At 38.0% G+C, this 18,477-nt stretch overlaps 2 protein-coding genes across 2 annotated transcripts; both read right to left on the bottom strand.

Moving 5' to 3' along the window:
• Positions 1-2,389: 2,389 nt before the first annotated feature.
• On the bottom strand, positions 2,390-7,999 carry vtcn1 (V-set domain containing T cell activation inhibitor 1). Its single transcript, XM_071526556.1, has 5 exons — positions 7,867-7,999; positions 7,603-7,667; positions 5,988-6,350; positions 2,744-2,995; positions 2,390-2,502 (listed from the first exon to the last, which is right to left on the bottom strand). The coding sequence occupies exons 1-5, from the start codon at positions 7,896-7,898 to the stop codon at positions 2,390-2,392; spliced, it is 825 nt and encodes a 274-aa protein (XP_071382657.1). The 5' UTR covers positions 7,899-7,999.
• A 4,558-nt stretch (positions 8,000-12,557) lies between these two features.
• On the bottom strand, positions 12,558-17,919 carry LOC139650025 (C-type lectin domain family 12 member B-like). The gene is made up of 5 exons (XM_071526557.1): positions 17,793-17,919; positions 17,589-17,690; positions 16,911-17,099; positions 16,568-16,715; positions 12,558-12,600 (listed from the first exon to the last, which is right to left on the bottom strand). The coding sequence occupies exons 1-5, from the start codon at positions 17,860-17,862 to the stop codon at positions 12,558-12,560; spliced, it is 552 nt and encodes a 183-aa protein (XP_071382658.1). The 5' UTR covers positions 17,863-17,919.
• Positions 17,920-18,477: the final 558 nt, after the last annotated feature.

The raw sequence follows: 18,477 nt of genomic DNA on the forward strand, positions 1-18,477 counted from the left end.
TTGTTTTTACACCATATGAACAAAAGCTCCTTAAAATCTCAATGCATTGATTATAATCCCACTGGAAACCACTACTTTTCTTCAGGAAAACTAGGCTGCGTTTACTGCTCCGTGGGACATATGACACCCCACTACCAGACCAATAGGAAGCCTTCCATGGCTTTCCAGGCGTGGTCCAAAGACTTTCCATAACTCTGGACCAGCAGCCTGGGAGTCTGACTGTCCCCATCTACTGGCAGGAAAGACCAGGCTTTGCCCTTTACTGTTTAAATACATGGGATGGGTGGATAGACAGATGATGTGACTGTTGATATGCTCTGATTATTATGGTGATAATTCGGAGTTTTAGTTATACAAGCATTTATCAGAGGCAGACCTGCTCTGAAAGCAGAAATAAATAATAAATAATTCTTCTCAATGGGCTCCACAGTTTCTGGCCAATGCTGCGTTCACATCATGTCATGTTTATGAGCTGCCAGCTGAGAAAAACCATTCACATCAGCCTCGTAATGGTAAAAAGTGAGAATAACAGTTAATAAAAATGCGTTGGCTGAGAATACATTTTAAGGACTGACATCCATAGTGTTTTTGTTTCTTCATAATTAAACAATAATGACTCACAATATGGAAAACAAGAGTTTGCTGGAAAACAGGTAATATATTGGTAATATTATGGTTTATTTTTGTTAATTACATTTTAAAGTGAAACACTTTTTTTTATAACAAAACTTGTTTGAAAGAAGAAAAAAAAAAAGTTTAACCTTTAATTCTGCAAAACAATTGTAGAAAACATAAAAATGTTAAGCTTGGAATGGTGAGATTAATAAAATACCAAATATAACAAAGATCCAACAGAAAGATAATTGAACCTGTTAATCATGAACAACAACTTGTTTCTGTCTGGTTTAATATTTAATTCATTTCATTTTCCAAATAAAATATTAACATGAGCCTTGTTAAAATCCTGTTCAGTTTCCCTTTACAATTCTGTGGACAGTGACTGATTAATCGACAGTAAAACAACTCATAAATCTATATAATACAAACATAACAAAATACAAATGTTAATATTCTCATGTATTACTTATAAAACATAAGCATAACCTCATCTTTGTTAATGTCACTGTTCATGCTTAATTCATGTTAGTAAACAGTTAATATTATTAATAAATATGTATAACAACATTAATTAATACAGTTGTTCATGTGCATTTAACATGAAGGCAAATAATACACATAACACACACGACAATATGATGACATGACAATACATCCTATAAAGAAAAGGAACAAAAAATAAAAAAGGAAAAATAAAAATAATAGGATCCCTTCAGTAATTCAAATAATTAGATTGACAGTACCAGCCAGTACATTTAGAAACTGAAATATACATATGACAGGTAGAGCGTATTTAGAGTTTTATATAGTCCCACTCTTCACTAGAGCAATTTTTTTCCCATTTCATATTGTGTTGTGCTACTTTGTAATTGTTTGTAGCAATTATTTTTTCCAAAAGAACATGAACATTAACTAATCTTTGTTAATGTTGTTATTCATGTTTAATTCATGTTAGTAACTTTAGTAAACTTTAGTTTATTAACTTTAGTTAATAGTTTTTCTTCATATTCGTATTTGTCCTCTCATTTCTCATCTTTGTTAGGTATTGTTGGATATATCATATTTAAGATTTTTTGTCTCATACTGTAGAAAAGTTCTACTGCTGCTTCTGCTATTTTCCACACCCTCTTAATGCTGTAATCCATTAATTCATTCACTCACGCCTTTCTACTTAATATGTTCCAATGTTTAAATTGTTGGTTTCTTAAGTTCCTTCTTTTGCTCTATTCTTATCCATATTCTATTTTTTCCTTTCTGTATACTACTAATATTTTAGTGCTGCAATGGGCCAGTTTTCCTTACGTATTTTATCTTAGATAGACAGATAGATCAAATTAAAGTAAAAACGCAAGATGACAAAAATTCAGAAGAGTTTACTGACAAATAATGTAGGTAGACCCTTTACTTACAGACTCAACAGACACACAAGTTGCATGAAAACAAGAAAAAAGAACATTTAAAGTATAAAAATTCCAAAGAAATTGCACCTCAAATGAAGTTGTACTGGAACATGGATGTTACATAACACCATCCACTGTAATAAATTAATTAACTGTAACATAAAGTAATGTTAGATCTAATGTTTGAATGTAGCCTGCATTTATGTGCTATAATCTATTTCCTCCGCCCCAAAATGTCCTGTATCATTTTGTTAGTGAATGTATTGCAGCATTATGGGCGCGCACACTCCTACACAAACAGGTGGAGATTTGAGCAATATTGAACTTGTGTGTGTGTGTGTGTGTGTGTGTGTGTGTGTGTGTGTGTGTGATCACGTCAGATAGTAGATGCAGAGGACACTGGTCATGATGCTCAGGAGATTAGACGCTGGCACGGATGATGCTGCACTGAAGGTGAAGGTCGTCCTCTCAGAAACTCCTGAGCCTGGAAAATATGAAAGAAAATTCCAATTTTTGATCAGAAGCAATACAATCTCTTTTTGTTTTAATCAGTCAGTGAATACATTTAAAAAAAACCGTCAGTGTACACTCTTAAATGAAGTTTCTTGAACATGCCCTGGTTTGGATTTTGCCAATTCATGATGATCCATCAATACAGAAATTTTGAAAAGCACAAATACGCTTGCAAACCCGGTCCTGGCATTAATAAAAAAAAAAAAATGTACCTGTTATAGTTGCCTCAGAGACGGCCATCACCATGGTGCTTTGGATGTTGCAGGTATAGGGGTCACGCTTGGTGACTGGCTGCAGCATGCTGACTATACTGAAAATCCCTGCCGAGTTTTGGGTGAAAGTCGTGCTTGCATTCAGCACTTTCCCTGCAAAGTCAAACCACGTCACGCTTGGTTTTGGGAGCCACCTCTCTGCCTCGGCGATCAAGATATCCTTTGTGGCTGTAAATGTGGGAGCTGAAAAGGCTGAAGCGACAAAAGTGACAGTTAAGAATCATGAGAACATGCTGCAATCTACAATTTTCAAAGCAGCTGTGTGACTGTCCCCAACTTCAGCGTCTCCAATATTAATGTCAAAAGCAGCAGCTTGATTCTGTTTTAGGCATGAACTGTAATAGATGTTGGTACAAAGGTAGAGAGACTAAGAATCTGGTCTGAGTATCTGTTCACAAATTCAAAACTTTAATGGGTGAGGGGGCTTACACTGCAGTGGTGTGTCCAGGCCATTTTGACTGGGGTGGCCAAGGTGGGGCACAGGTGGCACCGAGCGCGGCATTTAGGAAGGATGTAGGCAGGTCCCAGGTCAGAATTCTGACTTTAAACTCAGAATTCTGACTTTATTCTCAGAAATCTGAGATTAATCTCAGAATTTAAATACATTTTTCACATGTGGCCCTAATCCTCTTCCATACAAGGCCCAGGTTGAAAACAACCAGAATTATCAGGCATCACTGTCAACTGTATGCATATAAAAAAAATATAAGCTACTAACATTACGTCTTGGTCTTTATCTTCAGGTGTGTGCTGCATCCGTTTGGTCAGACATAGTGTTTTTATCACATTGAACCCTAATTTGGTTTTCTCTTTGCTCCCCTTGGCGTGTTTCTTGGAACTCAAGGAGCGTAGTTTTGGAAAAAGAAATTAACTGGCTTGATGGTCCTGCCTCTAACATGGCCATCAGCCAGTCATAACTCAGGATTTTGGGGTGGCACCTGGGGTGGCCAGTCAGATTTCAGGGGTGACCAGTGCCACCCCTGGCCACCCCCTAGACACGCCCCTGTTACACTAGCTGAGCAGGTCGGGGTCTGGAGTCTCACTAAGGCCCACTTCCCCAAAACTGCGGTCAGACCATGAAAAGTACAAGCTGTATCGGAGCACAGCACCACACTCACAGCTGTGGGGTTTGTTTAAATCTTAACATGTGCAAAATGTTCACATGGATCTTTAAGCTGCATTAGGCCAGTGACTCTCAACCTTTTTCATATCAAGGACCCCTAATTTAGTCCACATTAGAGCGACAGACCCCCATTTGATGAGATTTTGTCTCTCTAACCCAAATCTGAGAATATCTTTATTGTTAGATATGATTTTGTCCAGAATCCCATGACTATCTGTATTGTAGTTAGAGAGATAACAGTGAAACTATGATCAAAACAGTCATTCTTCTACATTCTCTAATTGTGTTAACTTCTTGTAAATGAAATAATGAAGTTTAACAATTCATCAATTTGCTGGGGACGTCCTGGAACCCCCTCAAGGACCCCTGGTGGTCCCCAGACCCCACGTTGAGAACCACTGCACTAGGCCATGGCTCATGTTGGCAGCGCCAAATGGCAGCGAGAGGCAACTCTTTAAAAAATGTATTCCTTCAATTCCAAGATATTATGTAAGGTGATGTCAGTAAACTGGTAAGACCTGACAAAGGCCTATTGTGGCTTAAACATTGTCTATTTTATATATTTTTGAATAAAGGTGCAGTGGAGCATGGTGTTGCAGGTCCTACGTTTTCTCTTTAGTGTCCACTTTTTTCGACCCAGCACCTGAAAACAGGATGTGCGTATAATACTTGACATGAGGTCACACAGCTCACTCATGTTTACCAAGGAAACCAAAGAGACAAGAGAGGAGAAGATCTAACAGTGGTGAGTCCAGCTTTCTCTGCTGCTGTTTACGAGACAGTTTGGATTCATCACTTCCTGTGTGGAGAAGTGATCAAACCTGACACCAGAATTTAATTTGGCCAAATAAGGGAATCGACAGCATCTTAGTTAGTAGGGATGGGATGCTTTGCTCTTTTTCAGCCCCACTTCATGGTTCAGGCTGATACAACGGATGTGCTTTGATATAAAAATGTTGCCTAGTTCAGCTTTACTTTTCCCTCTACCCAGTATGTTAGTGTATATGCAGGAATCCTGAAGTTAAATTAAATACCTTTTAAGACCTTTTTTAAGACCTTTTCAATATATTTCAAGACCTCAGCGCCACTTCGGGCTGTAACCGGTTACATCAGCAACACACCTTTAACTTACATTTACTATACATTGATTTTGAGATTGCAAAACTAAACAGTCTTAGTTTGCGATAACTTCTATGTACCACTGTATCAATACAACAGAATTCAGAACAGAATAAATTGACTAACCAAAAGCCAAGGTTTATTAAAAGTAATAACTGTAACGCTCACACACACGCACACACACAAAAATCTCTGTGGTCTTTGCATGCTTTGTTCTCTTTCCCATTCACTTTCCATAGTACTTTCCACTTAGTGACAGCCTACACAGAAGAATCCCAAATTGTCCCGGTGCACAAGAGAGCGTCTCTTAACTTCCAGGTTATGCATTACTGTTTCCAGTTGTAGTTTGTTGTAGTAGTTGTGAGGAGCAAAATAAATAAATTCACGCAATTAGCACACAAACTCTTTGGACAAATAGGCTATTCACACTGAAAAAATAGCTACAAAATTGAATACCTCATAAAATGGCGATTAAGACTTTTTAATACTTTTTAAGGGCCTTAATTTTCGCTAAATTGATTTATTACCTTCCTCTGCCGTTTCCCCACAGTCACCAACTATTAAACACGCCCCCTTGTACAAGCCAGTGAGATTTTGCTCCAGTTTCTATGTAGACACTGGACTGTCTGAAATCGACCAATCAGTGCTAAGAGGGTGGGCCTTCCAGAATGGCCAGCCAATCGGAGCAGTAGCTCATTAGCATAAGGAGCTACTTATGTACAAACGCTGCTTATGAACACTGGGAAGTGAATAGCTAAAGCTATAACTAAACGATTTTTACTGAAAAAAAACTTAACAGATGTATTTTATAGACACCAGGTAATTGCTGAAAAAGCAAATGATACGCCTCCTTTAAGACCCTGCGGACATCCTGGTATGTGCACAGACAGGTTCTTGATCAAAGCAAATAGACAGTGAAACCGGAAAGTCGAGGCCTCCTACCTGCCGTTCTGAGGCGAACGCTGACGGAGCCTCCGCCCCCGGAGGAGCTGATGCTGCAGCTGTAAACCCCGTCATCACTGCTCCTCACTCTCATCAGCAGCAGAGAGGCATTTCCTCTGTTGATGACGTCAGTAAAAAGCTGGGTTCTCCCTCTGAACTCTGGGTCCTGGTCCCGAAGGTTCGCGGCTCCGTCCCGGTACTGGTAAACCAGTCCGCTTAGCCCCTCCTTCTTCCAGGTGATTGACACGTCGCTGAACTGAGCCCCGCCCTCGTTGGGTAAGAGAAGGAAGCAGCTGAGACGCACGTCCTGTCCGAGGTTGGCGATGGTCGATCTGTTGCTGCTCTCCACGTCGGACGAGGGGCCTGGAGGACAGGGAGACAGGGAGAAATGCAGATTGCAGAGGCCTTTAGTTTTTAAATGTAAAAAAAAAGACAGGAGATAGATAAATCGATTGATAGACAGAGTGATAGATACACCACCAAAACGTCCCCAACATCACTGAAAAGCCAATTTCATTCAAACGGGGGGATTTAGCCACAGCTGGTCCCAGACAGACACAGACTGATAAAGTATAATATATCATTTTTGTTTACTGTTGCTTTGATGTGAAAAAAGTTGTATATTATAGCTTTAAATCTTAGCATGCTCCATGTGCAAATCAGTAATCAATCAATCAAACTTTATCTTTATAGGACATTTGAAATGTAATGCAATGCGCTTTACATAAAATGCAGACATAAAAGTAATAAATGATATTAAAAGTAGTAAAGGAATTTAAAACAGTGAGTGGGGGAAAATATAAAAAATAATAAAATAAAAATAAAACAATCAAATTTAAATAAATAAATAAATAAATAAAAATGTGTCTACCATGCTGCACTGTAGATATATTGTTCAATAGCTAGATAGAAACATAAATACATACATAGATTCCTAGATACTTTATTTATCCCATCATTTTTGTTTACTGTTGCTTTGATGTGAAAAAAGTTGTATATTATAGCTTTAAATCTGATTTGCATGCTCCATGTGCAAACCAATAATCAATCAATCAAACTTTATTTCTATAGGACATTTGAAATGTAATGCAACGCGCTTTACATCAAATGCAGACATAAAAGTAATAAATGATATTAAAAATTGCAAAGGAATTTAAAACAGTGAGTGGGGGAAAATATAAAAAATAATAAAATAAAAATAAAAAAATCAAATTTATATAAATAAATAAAAATGTGTCTACCATGCTGCACTGTAGATATATTCATATTCAATAGATAGATAGAAACATAATACATACATAGATTCCTAGATACTTTATTTATCCCAGAGGGAAATTCAGTTGTCGCAGCAGCTACTAATTTGAAAACACATGCATGGATCTAAACGCACACACACACACACACACACACACACACACACACACACACACTACATTTGTTTTCACACTTGGTGATGTGCTGTCAACCAGATCATTAACTCCTAATTAGCTTACACAAACAGCCTCTGATGAACACACCCATCTGTTCCCTCCTGAAATACACGAGCCGAGGCCTGACAGACAGTGTGATCACTAATGACAGACACAGGAGTAAACAAGGATCCACGGGCTCTCACCTGAAAACGTCAGGGCTAGGATGAGGATGATGATGGCGGCGAATAAGAAGATGAGGACAATCATGCTACAAACGGGGAGAAAAAGATCAGATCAGAACGTGTGAGGAAGATGTCATCGGCTGAAACACCCAACTTCTGAACCGACCTCACACCGACCGAGTTCCCCCTGCTGCGGAAGGCTGTCGGTCACCTGATTCTTTTCAGCGCTATAAATTCGAATCATCACCACCACCAGTGAACACCATTCAAAGGCTCACAGCAAACCTCCAGAAGATGATCTGCCCCAGGGAAGCCATGGCTCCTGACAAGACGTCTCGAGAAGAACAACTGACCAGATCCCCGTCGGTTGTTATCACGCCATTCCCCCTTAAATAACGTCCCCAAATACGCTTCCACCTGTTTCCTAACACGCAGCAGACTTCTTCAGCTCTCTCTGAATGCCACTCGCTGCTGTTCTGCCTGTATTTGGTCTAAGGCACAGGACTGAGCTCTACTCCTTGTGTCAATATTACCCTTAAAGGCGTGTACTGCTTACTTAATCAAAATAAAGGTGTATGTTACTAATTCACAAGAAAAAGGGGTCATTGTTTTCAGCAGGTTGTTCCCCAGCATGCCATTTGATGTTTTACATACACTGAAAAAAAAATAAAAAAGATAAAGTGATGCTATTAAAAATGCAAACTTTACTCAAACAAACTGAGACACTGACAGCTTTTTAAGTGAGTACAGCATAATATACTGTGTATGGAACATGACATTTTTTGTGATTGTGTGGTCACGAGCTAGATCTCGAGATAATAATTTGTGGCCATGAGATAGATCTCGTTCCCACGAGTTAAAAAAAAACACCTCCAGGGCTCCGTAGTATACAGATAATAAATACATGAATAAAACAAAGATAAGAGCAAGCAGTGAAAGCGTAATCAAAGGAAGGAACTAAAACATATATATACAATATCTAAATGAAATGCATTTTGTTTTATATTGTCCCTTGTAATGATAATGAATTTTATTTATAGAACACCTTTCATACAAGGACAGTAGCTCAAAGTGCTTTACAGGATGGCAAAAGAAAACAGATAAAAGTGACATAGTATCCAGTCAGTGTATTGAGAAAAAAAACCAAACATGTACCATGACTACAGAATTGGTTTTGATTATTGATCAATGGAAGACTCGGAAATCATGAAAAAATTGTGTGAGGTGGAAACATTTGCTTTTTGGACTATTTAGATAAAGCATGGACATGTATAAGTATAAGTAATGTATGTAAGTAGTTGTTTTGTATTATATTAGCTGTCTTAGACTTCCAGGTCACTCAACATAATAGCACTGTGTTATATATGTTGTTGTAATTGTTTGTCATGTAATCCCATGTGGGATGGGCCATTTAGATGGTATGACACAAAAATAAAAAATAAATTCAAATTCATATACAGAACCAGAAAAGCCCTTCACAACATGAAGATGTTAAAAGACATTTTGTTTAAAATGTATTATAAAAAGATTAAAATAAGATACTAGGCAAGGCAGGAGGGGGTCCCACAGCACCTGTTACAATGGTAGGCAAACACTGGGATACATTGTTAAAACCACTACTGAAAATTCAACTAATAAATGAAATGTGTAAAGAAAATTTCATCTCAGGTTTTCCAGCTTGTTTTTCTGTAGCTGTGATCAGCGAGGAACCTCCATTGTATCAGAATGTGATGATATTGACTGGCTGATATATTTAATAAAAGGCCAAAATTACAGGCCGAAATATTGGTCTAACCCTAATATTGTGTCAGATTCCCTTATTTCACCCAGAGATGTAGTGAGAAATGAAAAGGAGGGTAAACTATACTCTCCAGTCTGTGATTGCCATAATGCAAAGGATCATGAAATACACACAAAAATCTATATTATTTTCAAAAAAGCATTCATTTATTTTCCCCATAAAAATCCTTATCTTCATATAACTTCTTTCAGTTTGAGAACACTGTGATGTATACGATAAATGATGTCACACTAGGCAAAACTCCAAGGATTGACTGTAAAACTGATACCAATCTCACACCACAGTCATAGCAGATTGATAATGTATTAAGAGCGAAGCGTGACTTTTATTCTTACAGTATTCACCAACAATATCTGTAAGCGCTGGCATGGAGAAGTGACCTTGTGAAATGTGACCCCAGAAAAATCCTGCCAACCTCAAATGAAATTTTGACAGAGGTTTCTACCAGATCTGCGTGCCAAATGATCTCATTTCAGAATTCCCTCAAATAATAAAACCATGTGAAACAGGAACTACTCCTAATTGTTATTGTCCTTTCTGTTTCAATCTATGTATGCAATCTGTTTCAAACGACTTCAAAGCTAATCTCCTGGAGCAATAGCATTATTGTTAGTGCAGAAGTCAGTTGTAGTATATCACTCAGTAGCATTTATGGCTTTACATTATCTTCATAAACCATCGTCATGGTTTCTGACCTTAAGACATACAAAAAGTAGTTCCTGCTGTTTGCCTTTGATGGCACAAGTTTAAAACATTTATTTATTGATTTTATACATTTAACACATTATACATGACAACTGAGCTTTCCCCCAAATCAAACATATGGCAGTATATAAATAATAATAAAATATCACGTAAAAATAATTAATTAGCTAATAATCAAGTTAAAAAGGACACAAATTTACAATGGAAAGAAAAATTAAGTAAGTAAATAAATAAAATGAATAGAAAAAATAAAATAAGAATACAATCACAACATAGAGCATAGTTCAGCACACATTCCTCACAATAGATTAGTTATTTCCACTGTAACTTCACACTTCCAATGCCTCTTCAATGTCACCATTTTTAACAAATTCCAAAAACATCTCCCAGATGTTATAAAACTCAGAAGCTTTCTTCCTAACTATATAAGTGAGTTTCTCAAGAGCCAAACTTGATGTTAAGTTTTTCAGCCAGTGGCCTAGAGAGGGGCAACCCACATTCTGATAGTAAATAACTTAAGTCTGGGGTTGGCTAAATCCTAACAACATCACAGGCTGGACCCTTTAGATTTCTGGGATACTGAATGATGAATTTCAAGTATTTTTTGTTCCCAATATAGATATGTAGCATTTAGTTTTTAGTCTAGGGTTAGGGTTAATCCATGTCTGTCAAGCTGTTTTTTCTTCCCAGGCTATATAAAAGCCTGTTATGTTCAGCGCATGATTCATCCCTGCATTTTGACAACTGCACCATAAGTACATGGCACTTTTCAGACTTTTCAGAAATGTAGGTGTGGCAACCTTCATCAGTTATTTCTTTGAGTTTCATTATATTCAGTATAAATTCTTCATAGCATAATGGATCCACACTGTTTTAGAGACATATAGGAAAAGATAATCATATTGTACAATGAGCAGCATAAATATGACTTTCGTCAGTGTCATTTTGTTGCTTTGGCGGCCATATTGATCTGTAGTTTGCAAATTAACTATGGAAATAATTACTGGTCAAAATGGTATTACTGGTCAAAATCAATTAAATTGCCAAGCACAATACATTTACAGGAGTCAGTCTTGGTGACAGTGAATAATTGCAAATTCATAGCTGCATGATCAGACAACATTGGAAAATCCTGTTCAGTTATTTGAGAAGTGAAACCACACAGTGCCATCATTGTGAAAGTGCTGGGAAACTATAGTACTGACCGCTGCAAAGAGGAATTTAAAGGTAAAACATCCACTGAGCAGCCCTAGTCTTTCTTGATTGTGGCAACTTTTCAGTCTGCCAGTGGAGGAGAACGTGAAAGAGCATCATTACCCACTAGTGTTTCATCCTGTAAGAACTCCGAGGACGAACAAATCTTCCGAGAGGATTTTGGTGTAGAGCGATTTTCGACAACATTTCTTACAGAGGCAAAGTATTTTTTCGGACAGAGGTTCTTTCAGCCAGCATGACACACCTTGGTCATGATCTTCCTCAAAGACTTTTCACAGCAATATCAAGAGCTGTGAGTACTTTCCTGCTCTTAGCCGTCTTCTACATCCTGCAGTACATATTTGATATGGATTTTTTTTGCTCATGCAGACGAGGTGTACATCTAAACGGTGTGCTGTACATGACTCTCCCTCCTTGCATAATCACCTGGGTTGTAATTCTGATTGAGTCCATCTACCAAAGGAACATTTTTTCCTGCTTCTGCTGCTGTAATTGTTGCAGCCATCTCTGCAGCATGCTTGTTAAGTTTTCTATCAAATATGTCTATCTGGGCTTTGTCTGGATATCGGCCGTTCTGTTTGATGGGGACTGGTACTTTTGCCTCATGACAAACCTCAACATCACTCAGACTGGAATTCCTTGCAAGGAAAACCTGACCTATGAGGAGACACGTATCAAGACCGACTACAAGACTGCATCACTTGTAAGTGACAACACAGAAATCAAAGACAAAGCAAAATTTTATTATCTGGTATTTATTATTTGGTAATAAAATGGGTTAATTTCTTTATACACACTTTTATTTAAGTCCATTGTGTTGAGCTATTTAACCTATAAGAAATATTATTATCTATTCCAAAATGCAACATATCCATTTTGGAAAAAAACAACATCCTTAGCTGAAGTTTATCATTCAGTATCTTTAAAAAAATATTTACCCACTGGCCTCTTAAAGTGGCTCAGTTTACTTTTCTTTTCTGATAATCATTTTGTAAGAATAGGCAGCAATTTTTCAATGGTATCACATTTTGGAACAAAACTCTTCAACTGCACTGATGGAATAGTTGGTAGTAACTAGTCTTATTACTTCAACTTTAAATGATCACGAAAGCTTTAGTTAGACACTCCAATGAAACTTTTGTATAAACCTGTTTTCTTTTCCAGGACATTGGGTTTGGTGTAATCTGTGGTCTTCTTAGTGTTTGGCACATGGGTGAATGTTTGAGAGCCTACTGTGTCAGGCGGAAGAGATGGACTAGGGGCCCTCGCTCTCGTTGGGGCCTGTGCTGCCCTCCGTACTACAGATGGGTTTACGAAGATCTTCTGTCCGAGGAGGTGAGCAACCATTTGAAGAATGAGCTCACAAAAATAGCAAAAGAAAGAGTAGAAGCAATCTGTCAGCCCCACCTTCGAGCCATCAAGGATCATGAACGAAGGGGAGCAGATCGCAGTGACGATGTTATGGATGCCTGGCAGAAAATTTCAGACTCGGATTTCTACTTGTTCGATGAGTATGAGAATCACAACAACATCCTCTATAAGCAACACATTCGAAGAGAAAAAGAGGTTGCTTTTGGACAGTGTTTGGTGGAAAAAGTGGAAGATATAGTTTACAGTCATGACTGCATTGGACAGTTTGAAAACACCGTGGATCAGATCATAGCAAACAACCTGAGGAGAGAACAAGCAGATCCTGGCTCTGGAGCAGAGAGGGTTACAGAGGAACTTTCATTAAGCCACCCGCAGATAGAAGAGGAGAGGCCTTTGCTGAGCTAGTAATGCAATAATATGTTACTGTAACCCTGAAAAAAATTATTAGTTATTGATCCTGGTCAGGCTCTTCAAGATAACAAGTCGTCTTTGGTTTTGATGAGAGTTTGGTATCATTATATATTTTCCGATATTTTCCTAGTAAGTTAGCCATCAGTTTCAAGAAGTGTTCCCAATTTGATGAAATACAATGCTGATAATAATAATAATAATAATAATAATAATAATAATAATGATAAACTTTATTTGTATAGCACCTTTCATACAAGAAATGCAGCTCAAAGTGCTTTACGACAAATAAATTACATGCACCAAGTGTTTCACATAAAACTTGATAGTAATAGTGAAAATAAGATAAAGATGAGAATAGAATACATAGAATGCATCTTCACATGAAAATAGACATAGAATGAGCATAAAAACAGGATAGAATGCCATAATTAATGTAAAATATGATGGAGAATGAAACCCACTTGATAAGAATAGTAAAAATAAGATAAAAATGACCTGATCTCTCTCTTTCTCACACACATGCACGCACACACACACACACACCACACACACACACACACACACACAAATGCACTCCTTACAAAATCCATTTACAAACGTATGATCTCAAAAATCATTACTGGGTAAGGGACGACATACTTATCTCATGATACGATTCAATATGCAATATGGGATTCACTTTTCAATACAACCATGATACAATGTAATAAACAAAAGTTCAATTCAAGTTCAATGACAACAGAGCCTGACTGTGCAGAATTTTATTCTTCTGAACCACAAATCTGGCTTAGACTGAAGGCCAGTAAAATGAAGCCTATCGCTCTGCTACTAACTGAGAAAATGCAATCTAGCCATACTAAGGGTGTTTTCACACTTGGTCCCTTTCAGCCCTCCAAACGAACTCAGAGCGAATAGTCAGCATTTTTTGCGCATATGTGAACACTCCAAAAGAACTCAGACCCCTCTGAAACGAACCGAACTCAGACCTCCTCGGGAGGTGGTCTTAGTACGGTTCGCTTCAAGTCCGCGTTGCGGTTCGCTTACCTTGTGCATTGTGAACAGAAAAACGCTCCAGTTTCGCTTCGCCCTTTGCCATTGTATTTTAGCCCTCTAGGCTTGCTGTAGACAGATCACATACTATTGCGCTGGGACGGTCGAAAAAACAAATAGACGTAACCATGGCAACCATGGTAACGCTAGCAAGACTAGTGGACGAGGAGTAGTTTGGTCCGAGGATGGAACTACTGCACTTCTCCAGATATGGAACGAAGAACACATCAAACGGCAACTGTCTACAACGCACAGAAACGCTAAGGTTTTCCTCCAATTTTCAGTTCATATGAAAGCGAGGGGCTTCATTAGGACCGCACTGCAGTGCCACGTGGAAGTAAAAAAAAAAACAAACTACGTCAAAGGTACTTTACCACATGCGATGAAATGAGAAAAAGCGGAGAATCGACTGAAATAAAAGACACATCTCTCTCTCCCTCCCTCTCTCTCTCTCTCTCTCTCTCTCTCTCTCTCTCTCCATCTCTCTCAATGTATTTAATCTACTTTTATTGGCATGAGGTTCAATGTAATTAAACTACTTTTATTGGCATGAAGTAGCCTACAATTGATTATGTCAGAGGTTTTGTGATAATCGAAAAAAAATCCCAAATTCCGTGGTAATTCTGCGGCTAGAAATCATTATTCTGCGATATTCTGCGGACATTAGGAAAAACTGCTAAAAATGATCAATTATTCTGAAAATATATATTTATTCATCAATCCAGTTAAAAGGGATCTGTGATAAATTCATAAAATAAACATGCTCCTTCTAAACTCCTACTGTAGGAGTATGTAGGCTACATGTATTCAACTGGAACTAAAAAAATAAGAGGGTTGAACCCATAGAGATATAACACTAGAGGGGACATTACGTCCCACGACTGTGGGATAATCGTCCGCCATCTTACCTGGGTCCAGTTTACCAGCAACTACAACAGCTGTCTATGGGAAGCAACCACTGTTGTCCTGATTTGGACCAAACTGCTGCACTAAAAGGACCAAAGAGACCAGAGAGACTGCAGCACCTTCCACACGTCAGTAGAGTAGAAGATAGAGGCTGTTTTATATGCTAAATTTAACTGACAACTTAAAACACAACATGTCTGGCTAGTAGTAGCCAACAGACTGGAGTTCTATTTGAAACAGTTTGTAACGGTCTGTGTTAGCTAGTTAGCTGTTAGAGGTAATCCTTACATTTCAGCTGTATGTTAGTTGGCTGGGTCTCTGCTGCCATACAAACACGTTGTTTCTGAGAACTTTGGTCTTAACTACTTGAATATGAGCAATTAATGAGGAATAATTCACTTGAAAATAACTGAGAAGAATCCGTGGCAAAATTATAATTTGAAAATCTAATCTAAATCTAAATTTTGCCGGAAAACGGATCAGAAAATAAGTAAAGTCACTGAATAATTCAGAAAATCATAGAAAATGCTTATTGCCACAGCTAGATGTCACTGAACTTTTATCCTGTCTGACTTCCAGCATAAATTCCCCAATCAAAGCTTTTCACCAGCCAGAAAGCCACCAAACCAAAATTAGGGAAATTTCTACAACATACCGGTAGACAGTTTTATAGCTGATGTAAATGTCATTTCAGTGTTTTATGTGCAATTTTTTTCCTCTTTATTGGCTAATGTAACCTTGCTGTTTACGGTTTGAAAGTGTCTCTTTTTGGAGTTGCATTAAAGACATTTTGGGAGATTGACCCATTGGTCAACTTAGCTAAAGTGATGAAAACAGACACTTGTCCCCGGTAGATCATTTGGCCCGGTGCTTCATTCTAACACTTTAGCATACGCTGTGTTGAGTAATCTTCCAAAATCCTAGCTCCCTAGCAGCTCAAATGTGATGTTATCCGCCATACTTGATCAATATTCATTTTGCACCTTTGTTTTACCCACATGCAGTTGAATTGTGAACAAGTCGTTTTTATGCTCATATTATAGCTCATATTATTATTATTGTTGTTTCTACATTTCACTTTTTTATTACTGTTGTATTCATTCTTATTTTTATGTATGTGTAAAGACAGTTTATTTTATTGCAAAGTTGTTGTTGAATTTTTCTTGCAATTAAATGCTTTCTAATTTTAACATGAGTTGACCTTCATTGGTCCATCCAAAAAATACAAAACTTAAGATGATTCGTGCTCCATGCAAATTTATATTTTAGCTCTTTTTTTCAAGGCCATATAATATTCCAGAAGATGTCTTTTTCTAACTGTAGATTTTTGACAGATGAAAAAATGGATTATGTTGTTTTTTCTATAAAGCTGAGGGGAATAAATAGTGGTGTACATGGGGTATTTAAGAGGGTGTGAAAGTTAGTGCCCACTTGAAAGCACGCAGACTGGTGCAAACACATCCCTGCACTCATAGATTCCCAGATGCACACACACACACACACACACACACACCAACACACACACACTGTCCCTGTTCTTCATCGCTGTCTATGACCACCAGATCTGCTCCTCTGTCTCTGCAGTCCTGTCTGCTCTTTTCCCAGGTCTTAGTCTCAGTAGAGAGGAGATAACACACACAACTGAACATCCTCCATCCTGCAGGACACGTTTTCTCTGTGAGATATGAAACATAAAAGATCAGACAAGAATCAAGTCTGTCTATTGGTAAAGTTTTGCTGTTCAAAAACATGCATGTACTGTACAGCAGAGGTTCTCAACCTTTCCAGTGAATGATCAACCCCCAAATCCACCCCTGAAGATCCCCCTTTTTTTGCAGGTGTAAACTTACAGGATAGAGAGAGTACTCACTCTTTCTGGACAAACTCTGAAGCCTGTCTCGCTCTTTAGTCATTGCAGTGAGGCTGGTGTTCAGCAGGTCTCTCTCCTCAGTCAGGGAGGAGAGCTTATCATTACTGGCCTGGAGAACCAGTCTCTCCTCAGTCAGGTTGGCTTGGATAACGGAGAGATCTACAGCAAAACCACGCACCACATCCTGGTCTGAAATAGATCAAGAGACATACTGAAACATTGATTTGGTCTAATAACTAATGCATTTGTAACATACAGCAGCAGTTACAGTATTAACAAGTCAAAATGACAAATTGTTCTGTCAGAGGCTGTGGTCAAACTAAGTGCATCATCTGTCACTGGAATCATCACTGGAATTCAACCAATTCAGCTGTCAACAGTGAAAACGCATAGCAAATCCAACCATTCTTGATAATAATCTTAATAATGCTCCTGCTGAAAAATAAGAGTCTTGTCTTTTCCCAGCAAACATTTTGATATTGAACAGAAGGAGATACGACCCAAAGACCCAGGGAAATGCAAAAAGTAATTCAAAATATAACCATTTGACATAAAAAGTCAAAACAAAACATGAAAAACACATCTAAGTAACACATCGTTTATGTTTCATAATAGACTAACGGTCATCAAAATCCTCTGTTCAGTCTGACCTGAACTCTGAATGTGAACCAGACTCACAGTGGACTCCGAGGCCGATGAGCACAGCCAGTAGGAAAACACTCAGCAGCCCCAGACCGAGTAAAGCCGCTCCATGGGAACTCCTGCCTGAGCTGCTGGGACCTGAGCACAGAAAAGACCAGGGAGTATAATAAATAAGAGAACAGTAATAATACATGACATTATATATCCACACACTCAGTCTGTCAGTCTGCCCATCTTTACCTGTCTGTTTTGTTGAGGTTCTTGAGTCTCTGGACTTGGCAGGTTCAACATTCATGTAGATTTCCTCCATTTTTCATGAGCGTCCCAACTGTTTGTCAACTGTAACCTCTGCTGTCCAACATTAAATATTATAGTCTGCTATCAAATGTTGAAACTCTTGTTGGTTTCCACCACTTCCTCTGACTTGTAGCCTTTCAGGAAGTAAGTTTTCACAGGTGTTGACAATAGTTTGGAGTTCAATCAAATGTCACCATCTCAGCAGCAACTGTTCTGATGCCGTCACTGTAATACAAATTTTGTGTCAAGAATTAGTGTCACCTTTTGATTTAGTCAGTGCCAAATTTAATTAAACCAGCACTGTTCACTGTACTGGTGGTGCATTTATTCAAAATGACTTTATGGTAAATTGTGCACAAATGAAAAATTGTGTAATTTCATAGTGTGTGAGTCTTGTGAAAAATGTACTTATTCAGTGGATTGAATTGAATGGAGAGATACTTTATTGATCCCTGAAAGATCACTTTTGGCAGATGAAATTAGCTGCCAGAGATCAATAAAGTATAATGATAAATAGACGACACATCTATGTTCTTGAGTATGATGATCCTTCGATGCAGTAAAAAAAAAAAGGAATCAGGAAACTCTAGGAGGGTTTGAAAAAAGCTTTTAATTCTTTAAAATGATT

The sequence above is a fragment of the Centroberyx affinis genome, unplaced genomic scaffold (genome assembly GCF_046629955.1).
Source record: "Centroberyx affinis isolate AG114_WGS23_722 - 3 ecotype Tasmania unplaced genomic scaffold, CSIRO-AGI_Caff_v1 ptg001429l_1, whole genome shotgun sequence".
In the NCBI taxonomy this organism is placed as follows: Eukaryota; Metazoa; Chordata; class Actinopteri; order Beryciformes; family Berycidae; genus Centroberyx; species Centroberyx affinis.

Bases quoted from the DNA above. Each gene is read 5' to 3' on its own strand.
- vtcn1 (XM_071526556.1), bottom strand. From the start codon at position 7,898: ATGGCTTCCCTGGGGCAGATCATCTTCTGGAG. The intron at 7,668-7,866 runs GTTTGCTGTGAG...CCCCGTTTGTAG, and splicing joins GGGCAGATCATCTTCTGGAG to CATGATTGTCCTCATCTTCT. The intron at 2,996-5,987 runs GTAGGAGGCCTC...TTGTCGCTTCAG, and splicing joins CGTTCGCCTCAGAACGGCAG to CCTTTTCAGCTCCCACATTT.
- LOC139650025 (XM_071526557.1), bottom strand. From the start codon at position 17,862: ATGGAGGAAATCTACATGAATGTTGAACCTGCCAAGTCCAGAGACTCA. The intron at 17,100-17,588 runs GTGAGTCTGGTT...GATCTATTTCAG, and splicing joins CATCGGCCTCGGAGTCCACT to ACCAGGATGTGGTGCGTGGT. The intron at 16,716-16,910 runs GTGAGTACTCTC...CATATCTCACAG, and splicing joins TCAGAGTTTGTCCAGAAAGA to AGAAAACGTGTCCTGCAGGA.